This window comes from Panthera pardus, unplaced genomic scaffold, assembly GCF_024362965.1.
Source record: "Panthera pardus isolate Hobbes unplaced genomic scaffold, ASM2436296v1 HiC_scaffold_11, whole genome shotgun sequence".
Classification (NCBI taxonomy): domain Eukaryota; kingdom Metazoa; phylum Chordata; class Mammalia; order Carnivora; family Felidae; genus Panthera; species Panthera pardus.
In genome coordinates this window covers 55,387,930-55,414,822 of record NW_026526666.1, presented here as the reverse complement: position 1 = coordinate 55,414,822, position 26,893 = coordinate 55,387,930, and the positions used below count along the sequence as shown (strand labels likewise).

The 26,893-nt window shown below is 34.7% G+C and overlaps 1 protein-coding gene across 5 annotated transcripts in view; it reads left to right on the top strand.

The window, feature by feature from the left end:
* Window positions 1–26,893, top strand: part of ATG4C (autophagy related 4C cysteine peptidase) — a 96,156-nt gene that overhangs the window by 53,801 nt on the left and 15,462 nt on the right. For 4 of the 5 annotated variants that reach the window (XM_019449044.2, XM_019449041.2, XM_019449042.2 and 1 more), the window contains 6 exons: window positions 1,453–1,783; window positions 3,751–3,821; window positions 6,556–6,692; window positions 12,349–12,427; window positions 13,083–13,159; window positions 21,081–21,200. In XM_019449044.2, the coding sequence (XP_019304589.1) occupies window positions 1,453–1,783; window positions 3,751–3,821; window positions 6,556–6,692; window positions 12,349–12,427; window positions 13,083–13,159; window positions 21,081–21,200 (815 nt within the window). The remainder of the gene's footprint in view (window positions 1–1,452; window positions 1,784–3,750; window positions 3,822–6,555; window positions 6,693–12,348; window positions 12,428–13,082; window positions 13,160–21,080; window positions 21,201–26,893) is intronic. The other variant, XM_019449045.2, reaches the window with a different exon arrangement.

Sequence of the window (26,893 nt, the reverse complement as noted above, 5' to 3'; positions counted from 1 at the left end):
AAAATTACATGTATTCTTGGAATTGTCTTGTCATTAAAAACAGTGAAGTAGTGAATGTAGTTGATTTTGGGGGGATCTTTGATCTTTAATGACTTCCATTTGTTAACTTTTCATTTACTAGAGAATTGATATTATGCCCTAAACAATGACTGAGTTATTCTTTTTTTTTTAAAACATTTATTTATTTATGAGAGACAGAGAGAGACAGAGCATGAGCAGGGGAGGGGCAGAGAGAAAGGGAGACACAGAATCCGAAGCAGGCTCTGGGCTCCAAGCTTTCAGCACAGAGCCTGATGCAGGGCTCGAACTCACAAACCGTGAGATTATGACCTGAGCTGAAGTCGGATGCTTAATTAACTGAGCCACCCAGGTGCCCCATGACTGAGTTATTCTGAAAGGACTATATGAGAAAAAAAAGAAAGAAAGAAAGAAAGAAAGAAAGAAATGTAAAACTTTCATGGTTAGACTTCTATTTTAACATATGATCAAAGAAAAATCCCCTTTCTGAAGTTATTCTCTCATGAACGTTAGTATGTTTATTGTGCCTTTGGGTAGTCAAAACTGGATATCTGATAAGCAGTACTGGTAAGGAGTACAAGAGTCCTCATTCCATTTCAGCACTGTCAAAGAAAAGAAAAGAAAGAAAAGTATTTTTCCAGAGTTGTTTATTTGTACCTGAGTTTACTATTTTTTTCTCTTTCATTTTGGTAATTTTTCCTGATCATATGTAATATATTCCCATTTTAGAAATTTTGGAAACAACAGGCAACTCCAGAGAATAATATTACCACTCAAAAGTAAACATTATCAATATTTTGACATACTTTCTGGGCTCATATCTTCCTTCCTTCCTTTCCTTCCACTTCCTTCCTTCCTCCCTTCCTTCCTTCCTCCCTTCCTTCCTTGAGAGAGAGAGAGACAGAGCATGGGAAGAGGAGAGCCAGGGAGAAAGGGAGACACAGAATCCAAAGCAGGCTTCAGGCTCTGAGCTGTCAGCACAGAGCCTGACGCAGGGCTCGAACTCATGAACCATGAGATCATGACCTGAGCCGAAGTTAGATGCTTAACCAACTGAGCCACCCAGGCGCCCCTCATATCTTTGGTTTTTTAAGCAGCTTTTTGGGATATAATCTACATAAATTCACTCATTTAAAATGAACAATTCAGTGGTTTTTAGTATGTTTACAGGGTTCTGCAACCATTACCATAACCTAATTTTAGGATATTTTCATCATCCTGAAAAGAAACCTCACACCCTTTGGTAGTCACTCCCAATACCCTGCTTGCCATGTGCAACGACTAATCTATTTTTTGTCTTTATAGCTTACCTACTTCTGAGTTTACTAGTGTAGTTTAGTAACCTATATGACTTTAAATGCGACATACTTCTTTTAGTAGAATTGTTAAAATCTGTTTAAAAGATCTGAACACCTTGCTTTGGAATTACTATAGCTTGGACCTGGCCTGATGCTTTGAACATTGAAAATTCAGACTCTGAATCATGGACTTCCAACACTGTAAAAAAATTTACTGCATCATTTGAAGCATCACTTTCAGGGGAAAGAGAACTCAAAACCCCAGCAGTTTCTCAGAAGGAAACAATCAGGAGATACTCTGATGATCATGAAATGCGAAATGAAATTTATCACAGGAAAATCATCTCTTGGTTTGGTGATTCCCCTTTGGCTCTCTTTGGTTTACACCAACTAATAGAATATGGAAAAAAGTCTGGGAAAAAAGCCGGAGACTGGTATGGACCAGCTGTGGTTGCTCACATTTTAAGGTAAAATTGCATTAAAATCTTTCATCTTATGACAGAGGTCCTTAGGCTCAGAGATACTGATTTTTGCAGTGTATATATATATATATATATATATATATATATATATACACACACACACACACATATATATATATATATATATATATATATATATATGTATATATAATTGGACCTTTTAAAGTCTTACTGTAGGAGAATGTTCATAAGGGAGCTTTCATTTGCTAATAGGGAAAAAACAAGACATTGGAACTCTAGTTATATTTATCTATGATAAATTTTTTTCTTTATATCTTTTTTCTTATATCATAGGTATAGATACCCAGGGTCTCTTTCTAACCAGGTTTTCATTAGACTGCCTTATTGGAATGTTCTAAAAACTAACAACTCTTTCAACCTTGGAACATGCATAACATTATAGTTTTTTTTTTTTTTTTTTTTAATAGTGTAACCTGGGGGCTGTAATGTACTGATAGTGTAATGAAATGTCAAGAGCTAAAATTGATGTTTTCAGCATTTCTTTGCACATATCAAATTCTTGTGAATTGTAAATGTATGGGACTATTAATATTATAATTATACCATAGTAAAAGTAAAGGGTCTGTGACATTCAGAGTAGTTAGAAAAAAGTAGAAAGTCAAATTTCACTATACCTCAGCTCAGCTTTTTAGTGCCATTTATTTGGATACTGCTTAAATTTTTAAAAGAAAACTGCCTTATTTGTTGTGTGTCCCTTTATTGTTGTAAATGCAATCATTAATATGTTATCCAAATATAGTGTGTTTATGCAAATATAGTAAATTTAATCTATTTATAATCATATATAAATTTGAAATTATTATAAAGTTTCTTGCATATTAACAGGCTTTTATATTTTATAGGCCAGATGCTTACAATTGGAAATGTATTTGCCTAAAGTTATTAAATGTATTGTTAATAATAATATCAAGTCCCGCTTAGTGTGACATTTATAAAAGCATAATCATAAAAGCTTAGTTTCTACTTTTCAAGATAATATGTTCTATACCCCAGGGATTAAACACTTTTTCTGTAAAAGGCCTGATGGTAAATATTTTAGGCTTTGCAGACTATATATAAGGGCTCTGTTGCCCATTTTTCTTTTCTTTTCTTTTTTTTTTGTTTTACAACCCTTCACAATTGTAAAAACCATTCTTAGCTTGCAGGTTGTATGAAAACAGGCCACAGGTTGTATATGGTCTGAGGGCCATAGTTTGCCAATCTCTCTTCTAAATTAACACAAACATACATAATAAGGCATGTGAAATTAAAAAATTATAAAGATACAGTTAAATAAAAATTTTTATGTTTCTTCAATGTATGTCATTTCCTTTTAAAGATATTATTGTGACTTTTTTCATATATGCACCATTGAGAACATTATACTTCGAAATATTTTTCAATCTGCAGTTTTACTTACAGAATTCTAAGGCTCAAAATTAGGAAATTCATTTGTTCAAGTTATATAAGTTTTTGAATGAAGGGGGGAAAAAAGTCATGCTATTTAAAGAAAGGAAAAAACTTTCCGAAGTGTAACAGAGGACAGCCATACAGTAATTCACTGCTAGTCAGTAATGTAAGTTAATATGATGTAAACCTTGAAGCATATTGTAATACTCTGGTTAGAAAATGTTTAATACAGCCAGGTGAGTGGTTGAGAGACATCCTTTTTGGGGGGCAGGGTTTACAGCTTTACACCCAAGAATTTTTTTTTACAGCTTTGGTAACTTCTATTTTAATGTCCTTTGAGTAATTTAGTGTAACACTCTACTTTGAAAAGACTGACTTGATTTTTGATACCATTCAGATGATAGTTTTGAAAGCAGACACTAAATGATAAATATAGGAAAGTAAGAAAAAAAAATGATGGCTTTCTTTCCCCTTATATTAATTTTTTAGTGATTAACTGAAAATATTAGGCTTTTAAAGGATGATACTTGTTGTTTTCTTAGAAAAGCAGTTGAAGAAGCAAGACATCCTGATTTACAAGGAATAACTATTTATGTTGCACAAGATTGTACAGGTGAGGGATGTATATAATTCTAATTTTTATCTGTTTATTTGATTATACTTTTTAATTTAGACATAATTGGCATATAATATATTAGCTTCAGGTGTACAATATAATGATTCAAATTTGGATATATTGTGGAATGGTCACTACAGCAAGTCTAATTAACAACTGACACCATACATAGTTACAAAATTCTTTTTCTCGTGATAAAAATTTTTAAGACCTACTCTCAGCAACTTTCAAATATAACATGGTATTATTAACTTTAGTCTCCATTATATTCTCATGACTTCCTTATTTTGTAGCTAGAAGTTTGTACCTTTTGACCCCCCTTTACCCATGTCACCCTCCCCTCACTCCCTATCTCAGGAAACCAGCAATCTGTTCTCTGAAGGAAAAACTCATTTCCTTGGAGTGTATATTAGTTCAGAAGAGTCTGAGGTAAGGATGGTCATGTGTGTGCTGCCCCAGAAAAATTAGAGAATTTAAAGGTTTATAATTAGAAGCCATTACTGAGTATTTGGGAAGAGTAAGATGAAAGAATTAAAACATGGAAAGAACTATTGTTGCACTTTTGTACCTTTGGTTTAGACTGACTATGGAGATAGAGAAGCTACTGACAGAATTTGATAACTCATAACCTAAATTTGGAATTTAAAGGGAAGAACTGGGGCACAAGTGGCAGAATTTGTTAATCAGCTAACTGTGCAAGAGCAGAAGAGTTTGATTTTCTTCAACCAGGGAGTTTGAAAAAGCTTTTTTGTTGTTGAACAAAACAAAATAAAGTTTTGTCTATATTTGGTTCTACAAAATCTTCCCATTTTCTCTTGAACTATCCTATTTAGGCTGTCATGCCCATCACTCTACCCAAGCTGCTCTCATCAATAATTTAATCTTGCTAAATCCAGTGGTCACTTCTCAGTCCTCACATCACACAGTCTGCCAGCAGCATATGATACAGTTGACCACTTTTTCCTCCTAGTAATGTTTTGTTTCCTGAGTTTCTAGAATGCTACTCTTCAAGTTTCCGTCTACATATCCACTCCTTCAGTCTCCTTTGCTGGTTTTCCTTATCTCCCTGATCTCTGAAATTGTTGTGCTCAGCCTTTAGACCTCATCTCTTTTGTACACAGATTTGAATTCACCAGGTCTCATGGCTTTATAGGACCATCTATATGCTGTCAACTCCCAAGTTTATAGGACCTCTCACTAAATCCAGGCGTTTATATCCATAACTGCCTATTTATCCTCTCTGTTTGCATGTCTAGTAGATAGCTGAAACTTAGCATGTCTAACACTGACTTACCGATTATCCTCCTATTTTTTCCCTTCTTATAGTTGTCTATGTCTTTGTAAATGGCACCTCTCTTACTCTTTTTACTTATACCAAAACCATTCAAACCACCTGACTCCTTTTTTTCCCTTTTGCATCTTGCATTTAACATATTAAGGAGTTCTTTGATTTACTGATCACTTTTAATCAGCTCCATATGACCATCCCATGACCATTCTCTATCTTCACAATGACTACCTTTGTTTGAGCCACCATCATTTCTTGCTAGATTTCTGCAATTGCTTTTTCTTTTTTTAATGTTTGTTTATTTTTGAGAGAGAGAGATTGAGGCAGAGAGAGGGAGACAGAATCCAAAGCAGACTCTAGGCTCTGAGCTGTCAGAGCTGAGCCCAACATGGGGCTTGAGCTCACAGACCACAAGATAATGACGTGAGCCTAAGTTGGACACTCAACCAACTGAGCCACCCAGGCACCCCTCTGCAGTTGCTTTCTAACTGTTTTTTGTGCTTCAGCCCTTACCTCTACAGTCTGTTATCAACACAGGAACCACACTGGTAAAGTGTAAGTCAGATTAGGACACTCCGTTTCTAAAAAACTCTTCAGTGGCTTCCCATCTCACTCAAAGTAAAAACTGCAATTTTTACAATACCCCTTACTAACTTCCCTCCAGAGACACAGGCCTCTTGGTCCCAGAGCGTGCTGGCTATGCTTCTGCCTTAAGGCATTTGCATTGGCTGATATCTATACCTGGAATGCTCTTCCCCCAGGTATTGGCATATCTTGGTTTCTTACTTTGTCTTGATCTAAATGTTATATTTTTCATAAGGCCCTCCTTAACCACCTTATTTTATTTTTTATTTTTTATTTTTTTAACGTTTATTTATTTTTGAGACAGAGAGAGACACACAGCATGAACGGGGGAGGGGCAGAGAGAGAGGGAAACACAGAATCGGAAGCAGGCTCCAGGCTCTGAGCCATCAGCCCAGAGCCCGACGCGGGGCTCGAACTCGCGGACCGCGAGATCGTGACCTGAGCCGAAGTCGGACGCTTAACCGACTGAGCCACCCAGGCGCCCCTTAACCACCTTATTTTAAATACTCCCCCCACTTCCTGTTCATTTTTCTCCCTTTGTTTTTCTTCAGAGCACCCATCACCATCTGACATATCTTATATTTTACTTTACTGTTTCCTCATATTAGAGTATATGCTCTATGAGGGCAGGGATTTTTCTCTTTTGCCCATTGGTAAAGCCCTAGTGCCATAGTAGCTACTTGATAAGTATCTGCTAAATGTATAAATAGGGTAGACATTTTTTAACTCATTGAGACCTTGATGGTGACATCAGAGATTAGATGACTGGCCAATGAGGGGGGGGGGGAGGGACTAGAGTAAAAATGTTTCTGAAAATCATTTTTATAAAATGTAATACATATTCATTATTTTTCTCAGTTTATAGTTCTGATGTAATTGATAAACAGTGCACTTCCATGGCCTCTGATAATACAGATGACAAAGCTGTTATTATTCTAATCCCTGTTAGACTTGGTGGAGAAAGAACCAACACCGACTACTTAGATTTTGTAAAGGTATGAATAAGAACTAAAATATTTTAAGGCAATGCTAGCTAATCTGAAAAATACAGAAGGTTTGCCATCTTTTTTCTATTAAATGGGTAGTGATGATTTTATAGTTGTAGATTGTAAAGCTTGACATTAGAGATTTTAAATTTCAGTATTGCAGGATCAGATGTGATTTGAAGAGTATCATGTTCTATGACCAAGTGAAAAGCCTTTTAATCTTTTTGTAGCTAATCAAGGAGACACAGATGCACCAATAATTATAATATGTGATATGTCTACAGTTCCCATTATCCCTCTATGTGATTGTTAAAAGGATGTACCTTTGTTTGTTTATAAAACCCACATTAAATTGTTTCAAGATAACAACTGAAACAAAGTGAGTTTTCTATTACTGCTGTATTATCTCTTAATTTGTTTCCTGTGGCACCATAAGGTGAATAAGTGGGATGACTATTTATATAGACAGAAGTGATAAAGATCACATGGGGGAAGGTTCCATCTTTGGCTTCTTTATATTAACCAGTTAAAAATCAGTTCTATTTGAGAACACAACTCTTTTCTCCAAATGAACCTATTGTTATCTAATGTTGTTTTGTTGTGGGCATCAACACATTCAGTTGTCACAAAACTTTAACTTAAAACTTTTTTTTTTTTGAGTATACTTGACACACAATGGTACATTAGTTTCAGGTGTACCAACATAGTGATTCAACTTCTCTGTATGTTCTGCTATGCTCACCACAAGTGTAGCTTGCTTCTGCAACCATACAATGCTGTCATTGACTATTCCCTGTGCTGTGCCTTTTGTGACTGTGACTTATTCATTCCATAACTGGAAGCCTGTATCTCCCATTCCCCTTCACCCATTTGACCATCTCCCCTACCTCCTTTCTCTCTGTATTTATAGGTCTGATTCTGCTTTTTGCACAAAACTTTACCTTTTTAAAACAATTTATTTTAATATTTTATTTATTTCTGAGAGAGAGAGAGTGCAAGTGGGGGAGGGGCAGAGAGAGAGGGAGACACAGAATCCAAGAAGCAGGCTCCAGGCTCCAAGCTGTCAGCACAGAGCCTGATGCGGGGCTGGAACTCATGAATGGTGAGGTCATGACCTGAGCTGAAGTAGGATGCTTAACCGACTGAGCCACCCAGGTGCCCCAAAACTTTACCTTTTGAAATACTTACTTTTGGTTAAAATTACAGTATTTTACATTATTTTCATAGTTTTAATAAAGTTTCTCATCTTTTCAAGGTCAGAGACGGAATTCCTCTTTGAATGGAGTGTTATGGTATATAGTAATCTTGAAATCTAAGTTTCAGTAATGGTTTGTTCCCCACGTAAAGCCTTAGGGTCCATGTGTGTATGAGTGGAACATGTGTCTTCACTTTAGACTGTGCTACTTCTAAAAATCTAGAACAGTTGTTGTCAATATATGGGATATGGAAGTTTTCTAGCTGGTATATTGGCTTTTCCTAATAGTTATTAAAATTTTGCAGGCATACATGTTACCAATAGTACTAATACTATATCGAAAATATATGAATCTGTTAGATAGAATCAGGGTTTTAATTTCTAACATGTGGGCTCTTTAGTAGAGTTAATGTTAGAATGTGGGAAGGTATGAACCATTTCATCTAGCAAATCTATTAAGGGTTTTGGGACTTTGGGCATGTTGCCATGTCTCAGTAGGTTGTAACCAAGTCTGAACTGGATGGATTCCCTCTGCCTTTTCCACTGCCATGAAAAGATTAGAAACTGAGGCAATCTTGGAACTGACTCCTTTGGTCAAACCCCTATTTCTGTTGGAATGGGCTGCAGATGGCTTCAAGGCATATTTCATCTGGCTGCGAGCTTTGCTACTTGGTGCTATTAATATTTTTTATCATTCAATCATATTGAATGATTCAATGGAGTTTGTAGTGAAAAAAACAATGGTTAACTGTTAAAGTGATCCTCAGAACCCAGCATATAGGAGTTGCTCAACAACTAACTGGTTAACTCTCATATTTCTATAACACTTTTAATACAGATACATCTCATTTTGCCTTCAAAACAGCTAGGAACTATTTGTCTTTTTAAAACCGAGAAGACTGAAGTTAAATGATAAGCTTAAGTTCAGACAGTAAACTGGTAACAGACCAGAACTTTTGTTATTTTTATATTTTCGCTAAAATACGGATTTTTAAAAATGTAATATTTCTTTGAGCTTCTACCAATTGAATTTATACATAGTCCACTAAAATAAGAAAGCATTGACTATTGAGACATTTTAATTTTTCAATTATCAGCAAAAAGTGGCCGAGATGGCTGAGTGAAGTAGGCTGGATGTTAGGTGTTATGTTTGCTTAAGGGTTGGTTGGGTCAAAAGCCAACATGACAACTTGTCAAGAGGCATTCACTTGGAAGTGAAAAAATACAGTGTCTGACAGTCCTAAAAGAAGAAGAATCTTCCTCTTCTTCCTCTTCTGCTCTTTTTTCTCTTTCTCTACCTACTCCACCCCCATTCCACGCCTCCCACTCCATCTCCCCCTCTTCCTCCACTGCCTCTTTTGTCAGCAGTTGTATTTTTTTTTCCTGCCAAACCATTGTATATGATACTCTCTAAAATTCACCCCTCAGTTCTATTTTCCAAATTTATTAATCAAGGTAATTCCAATCTTTCAGAGATGGTACCATCCCCTGCTACATTCTGTGAGGAGAAAGAAATTTGGTGTGGTGCTTCATCAGCTCTTAGCTCGGGAAGTTTATTTATTTATTTATATATATATATATACATATACATATATGTATATATATATATATACATATACATATATATATATATATATATATATATATATATATATATATATTTTTTTTTTTAGAGGACCTGGAATGGGAAAATCTAATATGTTCTCCTTCTCCAGCAAGACAAATTAGGACTTTTCTTTTTGACTGATTACTTCAGTCTTATTTATTGCTTCATGGGTACAGCTCAATAAATTCTCACCACCAGATAGCTGTGAAGAAGCTTTTTTAGGGACTGAAAAGTGTTGCAGATTTCCAAAGATACAGTCTCTTCTATGTAATGGCATTCTAGTTCCTAATCTGCCTCTAAGTGTTTATTGCTAAATCTGCTCTAGTCTGTTGAAAAGGAAATATAGATGTCAGGAACCAGAGTCTTTATTCCATTACTTAGGATCACTGCTGAGGAGAGTTACGGATGATTCTTGCTATATACTTTTTTCTTTCTTTTCTTGGCTATGAGGGACTTAGAACTCTCACTTCCTCATGGCTCTCTGTGTCAGAAACATTGTGTGTCAGCTGATCAGATTGCCTCAAGTTGAAGTAAGGCACTCTCTAAGGATTTTTATTTGAGGGGAAAGCAATAGAATAATAGACTATCCATGGAATAATAATAAAAACAGAATAACACTTTATTGTTTATTTTCTTTATAATTTCATCTTATATATTTGTTAACTCTAAATTAATTTTAACCTATAATATGCCTTCTCTGTTTCATTTAACTTTCTTAGTTGCAGTTCTCTTTTCCAATTTTCACATGACTGAAAATATACAAAGTTGTTTTCTCTAAGAGGGTTATTTATAACAGTGAGGACCTAGGAACAACTTAAATGTTCAGAATGGAGATTTTAAGGCACATTTGGCTATCTTCATAAAATAGAGTATTTTACAACCATTAAATATTATACTGAGATCTATATTTATTGATAGGAAAAGAGGTTTATGATGTAATGACTGACCAAACTTATAACAGCATGTGTAGTGTGATGCCACATATATAGAACTGTATTCATAAATCTCTATGTGAATATACACAGATTGAGTTCAAGAAGGTGTTCCCCAAATATTAATAATGATAAGCTCTGAGTGTCAGGGTTTGGGGAAATTTTTACCTTTTAATATATATTCTGTGTGTTTTTATTTTTTTACAACAACCACATTTTTTTAATGTTTATTTATTTTGACACAGAACACAATTGGGGGAGGGGCGGAGAGAGACAGAGAAACACAGAGTCTGAAGCAGGCTCCAGGCTCTGAGCTGTCAGCACAGAGCCCGACACCAGGCTCAAACTCACCAGCCATAAGATCATGACCTGAGCCAAAGTCGGATGCTTAACCGACTAAGCCACCCAGGTGTTCCACAACAATCACATATTTTTAAGAAAATAATTAAGTTAAAAAATACTTTATGGTTTGATTACTTGTTAAAGGGAAAAAACCATTGGTTCATATATATATTTTTTTATTAAAAAATTTTTTTTTAATGTTTATTTATTTTTGAGAGAGAGACAGAGAGTGAGCAGGAGAGGGGCAGAGAGAGAGGGAGACACAGAATCCGAAGCAGGCTCCAGACTCCAAGCTGTCAGCCCTGACGCAGGGCTCAAACCCATGAGTGGTGAGTTCATGACCCAAGTGGAAGCCAGACATTCAACTAACTGAGCTACCCAGATACCCCAGTTCATATACTTTTTATTTTTATATCTTCTAGATATAAAAACACCCTGTCATTTAAGAGAAGGAAAGCATAAATATTATTTAATACTTTGGGGTTTTATAATATGCATCATCATTATTAGTCACTTATAAGTTTAGAATACATGATATAGATATAGATGTAGATATAGATACAGATATAGATATAGATATACACACATACACACATAATATAGGCTAAAATACTGACAAGACCTTATTAACTGATTCCACTGGCCATGTTTTTTAAAAGGTGTAGAATTATTTGGCCCAGGGGCACCTCAGGTGGCTCAGTTGGTTGAGCATCTGACTCGATTTTAGCTCAGGTCATGATCTCAGTGTTGTGGGACTGAGCCCTGAATTGGGCTCCATGTTAAGTGTGGAGCCTGCTTGAGATTCTCCTTCTCTCTCTCTCTGTCTCTCTCTCTTTCTCTGTCTCTCTCTCTCTCCTCCTTTCCTCTGCTTTCTCTCTCTTAAAAAAAAAAAAAAAAAAGGATTATTTTGCCCAGCTTAAATAGAGTTTTACACTTAGAATAGATGCTGAGGGGCATACTAAATAATTGATTGCGGTATCCCTGATATTTTATGATTGGTAAATAAAATTGGCTTTAATAACAATTATTTTTTGCCTTAGATTATATTGTTTTCATTATATCTTATTCTAATAAATTTATGAAATAGCATAAAAATGGGTCAAATGAATGCTGTTGATTAGAAAATGGTTTTTAGTTTGGGATTCTAAGACTTGAAGTTCAGTGAAAATAGTAATAAGGTCTAAGGAGTATTTCTAGTATTTTAAAAACTTGATGAAAATACTAAATTGATCATGATAAGGCTGCAACAGCTAACTGAAAGGGCAAGTGTTTTGGTTTTGGTAGGAACTGTATTGCCTTTATATGGTGACCTTATTTATTTCTGTATCTGGTACATAGTAGTTGTTAATGTTGTTGAGTGACACACTGATCAGAACACTTGATTTACTGTTGAGTGATTTAAAGAAAATGGAAAATAGTGTTTGTAGACAGAAGGATTTTAGAATATGGGGCATATGTAATAAAAATAATACTGGTGGTGAAAAATTTGGGAACTATGATACGTACTAATACTGCTAATACAAATTTGATTGTTTTGAATAATTATCATTTGCCTCATGACTCTAAATCTGTATTAATTCCTTTTGACAGGGTATTTTAAGTCTTGAATATTGCGTGGGTATTATTGGTGGCAAACCTAAACAGTCATACTACTTTGCTGGATTTCAAGGTTAGTGATTTAATAAAACATTTTTATTATTGTTTTCTTTCAAAAATCAGAAGTTAATTTAGGATCATTGGAAACAGGATGATTAACAGACCAAAATGAGTACCTTATAAATTCATCAGTCCTACCATAGCCACTCATTTGTCATTTGGTCCACAACATAATTGGATTCTGTAAAATGTATGTTTAATTTCTGTTATTGCATAAACAGGCATAATTTATTGGTTTCACTAAACTTGAAAAGACATTGCTGCTACATTCTGACAGTTGCTATTTACATATTTACTTTTTACCAGTTTTAGTGGTGCTACTTGATGATAAAATGACAAGCAATATGTTCTTCCTGTCAGGATAAAGTAGTGCAATACATTTTTCATATGCAAACTGTAGAATATAATTGTGTGTTTGTGAAAGTAATTTTATCACCAAAAATTAAATGACAGTCTCATCACTTTATAAAAATTCTGCTTATACAAGCATATTTGATTATGCAAAAGTTAATCTGTCCTGTGCAAACCTATGTTTCAGTCAATGAATATCAGTCTGGCAAGCTGTTACTCCCAGGTTTTTTTCAGCTATTCTACATAGAAATTGGATTGTAAGCAGTGTAATAATAAGGTGTTTTTTGAATTACTTGTCTTCTGTTTTGTCCTTGTAGATGACAGTTTGATTTACATGGATCCTCATTACTGCCAGTCTTTTGTAGATGTCAGCATAAAGGATTTCCCTCTTGAGGTACTATGGATAAAGAGTTGGTACTATTTTCTTACCATATGAAGCAAACTCAAATTATTTAGAGATGTGTTAGACAGCTATGCTTTTCTGGTATTACAATTCCAAGTTAGTAATATTTTACTGATTTATAAAACCATAATCCATACACTGGTCAAAGGTTAAATAATTTGCTGCTGAATTTTAATTTATGACATACTTTCTTCTTCATTTATCTTTGTCTCTGACTTGTTAGGTACCTTAGTCCTACCAAAATAAATGATCAAGCCTCCAAGTAATTTTGTAGATAAACAGCTGAATATTACTCAAGAATTTAAAATGTTAGGCATGTTTTAAAAAAAGAAAAAGCGGGGGGAGAAAAAGATGATGGAGTTGGTTTAGAATAACAAAGGGACTTGTGACTATCTGCTAACTTATTTTATGTATAATTGTTAAGTCTTAGTCCCTAGTTAAGTTTCTCCAGAGCTTAGTTGGGTTTCTACTAATTGTTTCAGCTCTCATTTCTTAACATATTGTTTTCCTTTATGTTGGTCATTTGTGATCTAGTGTTTTATTTTTTAATTTTATTATTTTATTAAAAAATTTCTTTCTTTATTTACTTTGAGAGAGCAGAGAGAGTGTGAGTGAGGGAGGGGCAGAGAGAGAGAGAGAGAGAGAAGAGAGAGAGAGAGAGAGAGAGAGAGAGAGAGAGAGAGAGAGAGAATATCCCAAGCAGGCTCTGTGCTAACAGCACAGAGCCTAATGCGGGGCAGGAACTCACAAAACTGTGAAATCATGACCTGATCCAAAATCAAGAGTTGCATGCTTAACTGACTGAGCCACCCAGGCACTGCTAAAATTATTATTTTTATTATAATTTTTTTTTAACATTTATTTTTGAGACAGAGAGAGACAGAGCATGAATGGGGGAGGGGCAGAGAGACAGGGAGACAGAATCGGAAGCAGGCTCCAGGCTCTGAGCCATCAGCCCAGAGCCCGACGCGGGGCACGAACCCACGGACCGCGAGATCGTGACCTGAGCTGAAGTCGGACGCTCAACCGACTGAGCCACCCAGGCGCCCCTAAAATTATTATTTTTAAAAATATTTATTTATTTAGTAATCTCTATGTGCAATGTGGGGTTCAAATTCACAACCCTGAGATCAAGAGTTGCATGCTCTACTGACTGAACCATCCAGGTGCTCCTATTATCTAGTACTTCAATTTAGAAAATTTTGAGAGTGCATAGGTGAGACATGTAATTATTTCATGGTTTTGGTTCTTGTTTTCCCAGTTGATGCTTTTATAGACTTCAAGTAATTTTAATCACTTAAGTGGCATGGATCACTAATTCTCAAAGGCTTGGCAAGTTAGAAATGTGGTTTAATATTTTGTTTTAGTAAGAGCTTGTTAGCTAATAATATCTAATAATATTTAAGGGATAGATTATAAAAATAAACTGTAAGATTAGAATCTGGTTCTGAAAGATACATTATAAAACATGCTAGCATCTTTTGTAAACTATTACTTGAACTAAAGTACAAGCAACTTGAGGCCAGAGATAAGATTTGCTTTCTGTTTTCTTCCTTCATAGTGTCTTGCATGTAAACCTTAATAAATATTTATAGATGACTTATTGATACTGTGGGCAACACAATAGAATTGTGCTATGTGAACCATGTTGTAATTCTCTTTCAGCTGCATTGTGGTCTTGTAGCACTGATTCCTATGTCTAAGTTACACAGTGTATCTGTGACTTGTGACTATCTGTGTATCTGTACCATATTAACTACTTAAAAAAGTAGACATTTGAAATTCAGATGGAAAATTATTCATAGTTTTCTAGTATTATCTAAAATAGGCAAATTAAAAGCTTATTAGTATTGACTGTCTTGACCAGTAGAGACTATTCATCTGATATTTTGAGAGATTCCACAAAGAAGCCAGGTGAATGACTATCCTGGTTATGTCTACACCAGCAAGATTAGAAAGGCTGCAGCTCACTTTGGGAGGCAGGTGCAACACACTTCATGAGTAAGTCAATAAAGCTTGAAGTGGGGTGTTAGTAGTGGGAATGGAAGAGAGGGAATGATTTTGAGAGACTTTGCAAAGTAAAACTTGGTGAAATCAAGTAACTTCTGAAATGCACAGAAGCATTTATTTCTTATACATTGGGACACTGAGAAAGTGGGTTTAGATTTATATATATATATTTTTTTTTTTTTTTAAGGAAAAAACATATAATTTATTTGACTTTAAGGTACCATTGATTATAAGATGCAACATTAATAGTGTTTTTGAAGAAAACTGTATTAAACAAGTATTGATTGTGAAGTAATAGAATTTTCAGAAATGTTGTATCGATGAAAATAGACTCAACAAAAATAACACCACGTTATTTCTACTAGGTATTATTACACATATGTATTTCCTGCTAGTTCTGATATTGTTAAGTAATCATATATTCAATATCCATATATGTTGGATTAGGGTAACCCTGAAAAATCTCAAGCAAACTTTATTTATTTATTTATTTATTTATTTATTTAATAAATATATGAAATTTACTGTCAAATTGGTTTCCATACAACACCCAGTGCTCATCCCAAAAGGTGCCCTCCTCAATACCCATCACCCTCCCTACCCTCCCTCCCACCCCCCTAGATTTATATTTTTGAGATGCTAGAAGAGTATCTCAACCTGTCTGGATAATTCCTCTGGACAGTTTTTCATTTTTCTCAGTTCAGGCATTTGTCTTAGGCTATTTATTGAATAGTATCATTTATTTTTCTATGAGAGTATAATATAAAACCTACAGCAAGTTGTCTATCTTTGTACAGAAATAAAATTTTACTTTTTGCTTTTTATCATATTTAAGCTTAAAATGCTCCCAAGTGGAGATATTATTAATCATCCTTGCCTTGGTATGTAGGTTGTTGTATGTATTTATGCTATTGACATTTTGCAGTTGATTGATGTAATTATATGAGCATTCTAAAACCACCACCCTTATACCTCAATTATTAAAATTATTTTTTATTATTAAAATTTTTTTTAATGTTTATTTATTTTTGAGAGAGAGAGAAAGAGCACAAGCAGAGAAGGGGCAGAGAAAGAGGGAGACACAGAATCAGAAGCCATCTCTGGGCTCTGAGCTGTCAGCACAGAGCCTGATGTGGGGCTTGAACCCATGAATTGTGAGATCATGACATGAGCCGAAGTTGGACGCTTAACCGACTGAGCCACCCAGGCACCCCTATTAAAATTATTTTTAAAAGCATGTTTATTTGATCAGTACTTGATTTTGTAGATGGAGAAATTAAAATCTTAGCTCTTTTATCCAACACCATGTAAAGAATCACTGGTAGTCTTGATATTTTGTGTGAGTGCCTTGAATCCAATAGGATTATGAAAATTTAAGAAAATAGTATATCTGAGTATTTGACATTAAAGAAGAGATTTAGACCATATCTTTTGTTGTTCTTATGGTATTGAATTCCTATATATGTAGAGTTGAACTTTAAAAATTTTGAAGCCAAATCAGACCAAGTATTTTTCTCTTTTAAACTACTACTTACTGAGTTCTTTATATGTGCAAGGCACTGTCCTAAGTACTATAGTCTTCTGTTGAATTTTTTTCTTTCCTGTGGTTCCAGATGCTTTGCTTATGTATATATTTGTATGAATTTTCTATTCTTTTTTTAAGTTTACTTATTTATTTTGAGAGAGAGACAGAGACAGACAAAGCATAAGCATGCTCATGCAGAGAGAGAGAGAGAGAGAGAGAGAGGGAGAGAGAGAGAATGCCAAGTAGGCTCCATGCTGTCAGCACAGAGTGATACAGGGCTTGATCTCACGAACTGTGAGATCATGACCTGAGCTAAAATCAAGAGTCGGACACTTTAATGACTGAGCCAGGCAGGAGCCCCCAATTTTCCATTCTTGTGACACCTTCTTATAAAATATATTCTTATGTATTATTTAATTTTTATATTAACTTTGAAAAAGAGAATTCCCCTCATCTTTATCTTCACTGAGTTTTTAACATTGTGAAGTCATGTATGTATATACGTCTATAATTTTCATTTAGAGAGTGGGGTTTAAAGGAGCAGCATGAATTACCTTAAGGAAAAAAGTTGTGTAAAAACAAGTTGAAATTAGAAGGGAAATGAGAAGAACTCAAATGGGCTTTTGCAGTTAGGGTATGTTGAATTGTGGGTTCCCAGTGGTTCAGGCAGAGTATCAATTGTTGGGATGAGAGGACTAGAAGATACATATTTTCATTATTATATATATAAATATAAATATATACATATAAATATATAAATATATATATATATATATTTATGTGTGTATGTATTTAATAAGATTTCTTAAACCAGAGACTGTTGTGTCATGTTATTTATGATACACTTTCAGAATGACTGGTGCTAACTCTTACAAATAACAAATTCTATTCTATTATTAAGGCAATATTTGGTTACTAAATATTAATATTCTGTTAATAAGGCCTTATAAATAGACGTATTAGTCTATTGTGATTCCTGGGCCCCCAGTTTCAAGTTTCAGATTTTAGGAGTTCCATGCAGTAGTGGTTATTTTAATCTATCCTGGTAAATTCAGAGAATAGTGGCATTAAAGCTATGAGAATGATGTGATGTGATTAGACAGATGGATGAGTGAATTCATCAGTGAAAGATGTACCCTTTATGAATTACACATGTGAACTGCATATAGTAGGAGGTGCTTTGTAGTAAGGGTATTCTCTAACTCAGGAAGCTCCATCTAAATCACCAGAATAGCATAGCTACACCTAAAAGTATTTGTTTCAGTATCGTTTGTATGTTTAGGTAAGAGAGTCCACTATTCCAAAAACTAAGCTTAGAACAGTGCCTGGCATTTAGTAGATGCCTAATAACTATTTGTTGAGGCAGTGAATAAATAATGTATTAAAAAATGAAATAAATAGGAATTGACTCACCATGACTAGTTTTTTCAGAAACACATTTCATTGTCACAGAAGTACGTATAGCAAATACTCCCTAAAATGTGTTTGTGAAGTAAAAGGTGCTACTCTTACCAATCATCAGAATTTTAAAAATTAAAAAAGAAATCGTAAGTACAGAGCTGAAAGAATCATCACAAAGTGAATACAGCTGTGTAATGAATGCCCCTTGGGAAAATATTTTAAAGTCTAACTTGTTCTGTGACAAACAATTCTGAATTATAAGTTAATGTTAGTTTGACTTCAGAACCTTCTAAGGTGAACCAAAAAACATAATTTTAAGTTTTAATGGTATAAAATGCCTCTTTGTGATACGAGTCCTAGTACTCATATAGTGACACCCAACAGCAATTTCATTTTTCAGTGATCAGAGACTTATATCTGTGTTTTTGTGAATAATTTAAAAAGTTCTTTGTAGATATCAAAACAACCATGAATAACAATATAGTGTTTGTCATTACTGTCTATGATGACTGAGGCAATACAGTGAAATCGCACTAAGCCTATTAGGTTTAGTCTTATTGGTTCTTACATGAAAATAGTAACATAGTGTATGTAATGTAGGGCATCCTTGTAGTTGAGTTTAAAAATCCTTTGTTGGACCGCGTACAAACTTTTGGCCCTTCTTACTTATCCTCAAGTAGTAAAAACTAAATACACATTCTTTATTATTGGCTTTGGAAAGAGTTGGGTAAGTGACTATTTTTAGATACCTTGTAGGTAGAATATCTTTTTGTGAATATGACATAGAGCTATCTGTGCCTTACACACAGACTCCTTATACTCCTGTAGTTAACTTACTGTTAACTAACACATTTATGTAGCTCTTCTGTGCCTCTCTAGATCTGTTTTCAATAAAACAGATAATTAAGCAGGTGAAACAGTTTTGGAAAATGTCCAACTAAGACAATACTTGTTTTGACTGGTACTCTGGAGGTTCCAAAGGTTGTATCTCACTATATAAAGTAAGTATTAGGGGCGCCTGGGTGGCTCAGTAGGTTGAATGTCTGACTTCAGCTCAGGTCACAATCTCATGGTTCATGAGTTCAGGCCCTGCATTAGGCTCACTGCTGTCAGCTCAGAGCTGACAGCATTTTGGACAGCATAGAGGATATTTGCATATCCTCTAGTGATAATATGGGACTCTAATTGGATCACTAGGATATATGGGGAGAGGAAAGAGTGATTTTGACTGATTCACCATAAACAAATTTGGAAGCCTATGTTTTTCTATATTTTAATAAACAGTTTAAGTTAAAATCCCATAGTTTTAGGCATTAAATGTAGGGACATTTTCAGTTTATGAGTTCAAATTCAGCCTTGATCATTTCTTAATTGAGCTGGTTCTTTAATCAAAAAATATAAAATACATAACAAAGAATTTCTCACACCCATCTCCCATCTGCCCAGTTTTTCTCTCTCCTCTAAACTTGGTATATCCTTTTTTTTTTTTAAGTTTATTTATTTATTTTGAGACAGAGACAGTATGAGCAGGGGAGGGGTAGAGACACAGGGAGAGAGAGAATCCCAAGCAGGCTCTATGCTGGCAGAGCAGAGCCTGACACAGGGCTTGAACTCATGAACTGTGAGATCATGACCTGATGATCTCATCAGTACCACAAACCTGAACTGAAACCAAAAGCTGGATGCTTAACCGACTGAGCCACCCAGGCACCCCAATTTTGGTTACCCTTACAGAGTTTATTTATACAAATGTAAACAAATGTGACTATATGGTCCTCCTTTTTTTATACATACAAAAACAGACTTTGGTGGTAGCATCAATGATTTTTAAGGACAAGACCTCTGAGCATTCAAGCAGTTTAAAAAAAAATCTTTTAAGCAAAGCACCAGAATGTGGTAACGAAAAAAAAAAAAAAAGATTGGAATGATTAGCTTTTTTTTTTTTTTTTTTAGAGAGTGCATGCAAGTGGGGCAGAGGAAGAGGGAGAGAGGGAGAGAGAGAGAGAGAGAGAGAGAGAGAGAGAGAGAGAGAAAGAGAAAGAGAAAGAGTCTTAAGTAGGCTCCATGCCCAGCACAGAGCCTGATACGGCTCAATCTCATGACGCTAAGATCATGATCTGAGCTGAAATCAAGAGTTGAATGCTTTACCAACTGAGCCACCCAGGTGCCCCTGGAATTATTATCTTTATATTCTACCCTTTTCTTTTGTATTTTCTGAAGATCCCAGACTCTACTAGTTAGCCATATCTCACTAGCAAGAGTAGAGAGGCTAGAGCAGCCTCCCTAGCCAATTTATATCTGTTGCACTGTGACTACATGAGAAAAGTGAACTGAAGTGACAGGAAGACTGGTAAGGAGGATAGCAAGGACCATCATAGAACAGTTTACAACTGTGTCCCATACAGGAATAAACAAGAACTTAAACAAGTAGAAGAATGAGTTGGAAGAATATGTAAGTGTGTATGAATTTTGTCAGATGCTAAAATTCTCACGTTGACCTATTTTCATATCATTATGGAACACTTACATGAATCTGTGTATTTGTTTACAATGTCTTGATATCCTTATTAAAAGGTTTTCTAACATTAAAAAATCTCAAAAAACAGGCTTAATTGAACTTTCATAGAAATAACTAACTGAATTCTAAACCTTGTGCTAGCTTATGTATGTCTTTTTCAGTGGCACATTTTTCTTCCCTTCTGCAAGTGTTCGAAATGCATGCCATTTTTGACACACTTCTTTTCTTCTGTGGAATGGCACTAATATATACGGTGGAGATTTGGTGAACTGAATGTAAATAAAGCTTTGGGGGGTGGAAAGTACCATTTTCATAGGATAGACTAAAACACTGTTCCAAAGCATATTTATAATTTTGAGAAAAGTTAAATGGCAAATTTTAATTTAAGTAATATCTTGTATATACTGAAGTCCATCCAATAAAACTAAATTAATCTTAAAGTACTTTTAAAATTACAGACATTCCACTGCCCTTCTCCCAAAAAGATGTCATTTCGAAAAATGGATCCTAGCTGTACAATAGGATTTTACTGTCGAAATGTTCAGGACTTCAAACGAGCTTCTGAAGAAATCACTAAGGTACTTTTATTTAAAATATTATATTTGTAAATGACCTAATTCTTATTAGAGATAGCCTATCAGAGGACAGAAATCTGTAAATTATTCTTTTGTAAAATTTCCCCTTGAATGTTAATATTATCAGGAATATTGTGAACCAGAAAGTAAAACTACTTGGGGACTCCTAGCCTTTGAGACTAAGAAAACCAATTGGCTGAAAGTATCAATTGCCCCACTAGGTGGCACTGTTGAAATAAAAATCCCTTCCCAAACTGTAGCCATGTGCAAGCAATTAGGTTATATTTTATTTGAAGAGGATTTTAAAAGGGCAATACCTTAGGGGGTAGAAAAAAATTAATGAAGTATTTGATCAAGCCAAATTGTGCATTATTTCTTGTTAGTCCAAGTGCTTCTTTGATTTTTTTTAAAGAGAAATGGTATTTTTGGATTTCTCAGAACTGCTTTATTAAATGAGCTGTGTTGTTACCTTCCAATAAGCTTGTCTAATCTGATCTATTCTACTTATAGGGTCTTTGAAATAGGTTTATTTAACTCCTTCTCATTACCTTTAAACTTTAGCTTTTTTTTTTTTTTTTTTTTTTTTTTTTTGGTCCTTGAGTACTGCTAAAACATAGAACCTTAAGGTCTGTCTATATTTAGTACTTTAGAAAATAAAAAAGATTACTTAGGAAGCAAGCATAACTGGATGGCTGTCTTTATTAGTATCAGTAGTTATAGGCTATAATTTTATGGTAAACAAAACCAATATTAGAATCATTTTTGGAAATTTTTAACTTGAGCTCAGGTATAGTAATACCTCATTATTGCTTTAACTTCCAGTTAGTTTTATTCTGGAAAATGGACACAGTGGGCTGAAATTTGATCTTTACAATGTAAAAACATAATGAAAAAGTTAAATAAGAAGTTTCATATAAGTGAAGAGTAGTTTACTTGACCTGCCATGTAAAAGAGGAAAATTAACAGGTACATGACAGAAAAGTGAATGAGAAGAGAAAATGAGACACAGGGGAAGTTTACTTCTCATTTCTCAGAACTGTTGTCTTTTCATTCTCCTTTTTTAACCCAGAAGGCCAAGTGAATGTAACAAAATGTGTATTCTCCATTTTCCCCCTCTTTCATTACTTGAAGTTAGTATATACACTTGTATATTTTTGTTTGACAGTTCTGTCTTTATAAAGTACCATGTAAAATATGTGCTAAAATACACCAATCCAGGTGATATTGTAATAGAGATTGAGGTTGACCATCATTTCCCATTAGAAAGTTGTGTTTTTGTTTCCACTAGTTTGTTTTCTGTCCAGGTGAAAATAAGTATGTTTAGAACAGTAAAAGTCTACTCCTGGAATAGAAACAAACCGAATTATTATTACCAAAGTGAAAAAAACAAGATTCACAAATGAGTTACATGTTGATATTCTCTGATTAAAAATGATACTTTTTGTGGTTTATATACACATACATACCTATTTATATCTATATTATGGTTTTTACATGGGAAAATACTTAGAAATTATTGCTCACGATGCATCAGAGTAATTATGCAATGTTAAAGCAAAGGGAAGCAATATTGAAATATCATGTGGAAGTACTGAGAATTTTGGTAGAGTCCATTAACTTTCTTTTAATAACAAGGTTGTTTCTTAAGTTAATAGTTTTTTTTAGTAGTGTCAAAAACTCTTGGTCGATTAATAACCTGATCATTTACTTTTGCTTGGAAGGTTGCAAGTTAAGTAGTTTTCCTTCTCTTCTTAAAAACTGAACTTGGTGTTTTTTTTGTTACACTGTTATTTTTTTCTCTTTAAAAATTAAAACAATTTAAATTATTTGATTCAATACAGGATATAATGTCAGTTGTCTCATTTTGAAAATGAAGCTAGCTAGCCTAGATTCTCATGTTTAATTTGTAATGCGGTATGAATATTCTAATGCCTTATACTACATGATTTTTAAAATGTTAATAAAAATTGTGAAATTAATTCACTGTTTAGCAGGGCTCAGCCCAGCAAGTATCTGTAACTACCATGTTGAAAGGATAAAATGACCAAGCCATAATCCCTGCTTTTGAACAGGTCTAAGGCTTCTGCCCTCAAATAGCATTTATAGGCCAGGAGAGAGAGAATAAGACAGGTAGACATACATTACATTGAATATGATAAGCACACATACAGAACTAGAAATAAATTGATAGCGGAAGGAAGGATGTTGAAATGAGAGCAATGTCACATCCCAGTCACAGTTCTTTACTCTGATGGTGATATTTAATTTGGGCCTTAAAGTGTAGGCTTAATTTCTAATGGCTTATTAAGTAGAAGGAAGGGTGCTTCAAGCAGAGGAAATAACAGGAGGAAAGGTATTGGACAAGGAAAATGTAGAGCTCTTCTAGAGAATGGCAAATAGTCCAATTTGTTAGGTGCCAAGGGTACACGTGGGGTAGGATTTCTGTCTTCTGCCTAAATTAGGATCCTATATGGCTTGGGAGTCTCCAGTTCTAGCAAGCCTTCCAAGTAGTCTTGTACACCAAATTTGAGAGCCACTGGTGTTAAGACAGTACAACCCAAAGTGTATACTTGATATTTTTAGGTAGCACCAGGGTAAATTATCTTAATATTTTTATGTTTATTTATAATCATATTAGAAAAATATAACTGGCATTTTAAACATGGTTTCCTATTAATTAGTGATTTGTAAAAGGCTACTTAAGTTAAAAACTATGAAAAGAAAAATAATCACTAATTATAACAGAGATGGCATACGTAACAAAAATAATGAAGGAGGCATATATATGTGCAAGGCTTGAGAAACACTGCTACAGGAAATAGCAAAGGATGAGGCTAGAAAAAGAGGTTGGAATAATATGGAGAGTCCTGAATGCCAGGCTGAGGTTTGTACTTTAGCAGTATGTTGATTTTATTGGTTTTTTAAATTTCAAGCATACAGAAATACAGAGAATAACTTAATAAATACCCATGTGCTACCATTGAGCTTAAGGGGAAAAAACCCATATATAATTGCATTGTATTAACTTTACCCAATCTTATTCCCTTCCTTCCTTCCCAGTGGTAATTACTATCCTAAATTAATATATAATACTCATACTTTATATATCCATAAACAATATATTTTGCTTTGTATGTTATTAAACTTATCATTAATGGTATGTTTATATAAAAATGTATAGATCCTGCAACTTGCTTTTTCATTTAATAGTGACTTAGAGATTATATCTATATGTCTTGGTGTTGCTTATTCCTAATTGCTGAGTAGTAGTTTTATTTAAACTGTCTTTTGTTGATGGTCATCTAGCTTGTTTCAATTTTTAATTACAAATAATGTTTATAAGAATATTCTTGTCCATATCTCTTCATGCATGTGTACTACTTTAACTGGAATTATGTTAAGATACTCTAGATATGCTGGAGTGGAATTGCTGCGTCACAGGGTATGCATATTTTTAGATTTGTTAGATATTGTCAAATGCTCTCCAAAGTTATACCAACAGTATATGAAAATTTCCAATGCTCCATATTACCACTTGATATTGTAAAACTTTTACATTTTTAACCAATCTCATGTATATACATAGTATCTCTTTGTAGCTTTAATTTGTATTTCTCTGATTAATAGTGAAACTGAATGTCTTATCAAAGTTTATTGGTCCATTGGTTCCTCTTTTGTGAATTTCTTACTCATTTCCTTTCTCTAATTCTCTATAAAGCTATTTGATTTGAAGGAAATCAAATCAAATTTATAATTCTGGATACTATCACTTGTTGGCTCAATGGGTTACAGATAATATTCTCCTAGGCTACTGTTTTCACTTGTCAGTGATATCTTTAATTTTAGTCAAATTAGTAAATCTTTTTCATTATGGGTTTTGAATTTTCTATCAAAGAAATGTGTAATAACCAAAGTCATAAACATATTTCTTATATTCTCCTACGTTTCTTCTTTTTTTAATGTTTATCTTGATAGAGAGAGAGCTAGCAGGCAAGGGGCAGAGAGAGAGGGAGAATTCCAAGCAGGCTCTGAGCTGTCAGCACAGAGCCCGACGTGAGGCTCAAACTCACAAACCATGAGATCATGATCTGAGCCAAAACTAAGAGCTGGCCTCTTAACCAACTGAGCCACCCAGGAGCCCCACATTCTCCTACATTTCTTCCAAAAGTATTAAAAGTTTTATGTTTCACATTTAGAACTTGTATATGTCTTAAGTTATGTATCTTTTTTTTTTAAAAACATGGATAATTGGTTCCAGCATTCTTTATTAAAAGACTTGCTTTGTAGTGCCTTCTTCAAAGACTTGGATGAAGACAGAGCTGTAGGATGGGAGAGGAAGCAACTATTTTGAGAGAGTTTGTGAAAGTAGAATCTATAAGACCAAGCAGCCACTGGGACTTGAGGGCAAGTGAAAAAGAGAGTCCAAAAACAAGTCTGCTTTACAGACTTAATAGACACTTAAATAAGCGTCTAGGAGAAAAAATTAATTGCTGTTAATATGGTAATTCATCTAGTCAACAAGAGATTTGAGTGCTCTCACTTCTACCACTCCACCAAAACTCCTCTCAGGGTCGTTGATGCCCCCCACGTTGCTAAGTCCATGGGTCATATCTTAGTCTTCATCCCACCTATCCTAACATTTGTATCTGTCATAGCTGAACACCCATTGCACCTTTATACACCCTCTTTATTTGGCTTCTACAACCACTATCTTGGCTTTTCTCATTCTTCACTAGTTTTTCCTTCTCAGTGCTCCTTTGTCTGCTCTTCTTCCCAGTCTCTTCATGTTGGAGCACTGCAGGACTTAGTCTTTAGTTCTCATGTCTTTATCTTAGTGATCTCATCTAGTCATATAGCTTTATCAATTATAAGTCAGTTAAGACCAAGATCATATCTTTAGTTCCCACCTCTTTCCATTCATAAATTGTATATGTCCAGCTGCCATTCCGCATCCCTTGTGTTGTCTTATGCACATATCCAAAATCAAATTCCTGATCTTTCTTTTCAAGCCTATTCTTTTTTTTTTTTATGTTTATTTATTTTTGAGAGAGAGGAAGCATGAGTGAAGGAGGGGCAGAGGGAGGGAGAGAGACAGAATTCCAAGCAGGTTCTGTGCTGTCAGCGCAGAGCCCGATGTGGGGCTCGATCTCATGAACCATGAGATCATGACTTGAGCTGAAATCAAGAGTCAGATGCTTAACTGAGCCACCCAGGCACCCCCCTTTTCAAGCTGTTCTGCTCATAATTTTCCTCATCTCATTTAAGGGCAAATTTATCCTTCTATCTGCTGAGGCCAAAAGCCTTGGGGTTATCCTTACCTCCTTCCTATCTCTCCTATCCTAGAACCAATTATATGTTTAATATATATCTAGAATCGGACCACTTTTCATACCTCTACTGCTACTATAATGGTCAATGGCCTAATTTGTTTCTAAGCCCCGTTCCCCCGAACCTGTTCTCAACTCAGCAGCCTTGCTGACGTTTTTAAAACTTAAAGCATACTACTCTTCTCCTCAGAAACCCGCACTGACTTTCCATTTCACTTACAAGTAAAACAGTTCTTACCATATCCTCCAAGGCCTCAGATGATGTGTCTCTCCATGCCCCACCCTCTTACCCTAACCCCTCATGTCTTACTCTGCCCTCTTTCATTCTGCTTTAGCCATGTTGGCTTCCTTGCAGATGTCTAACCTAAT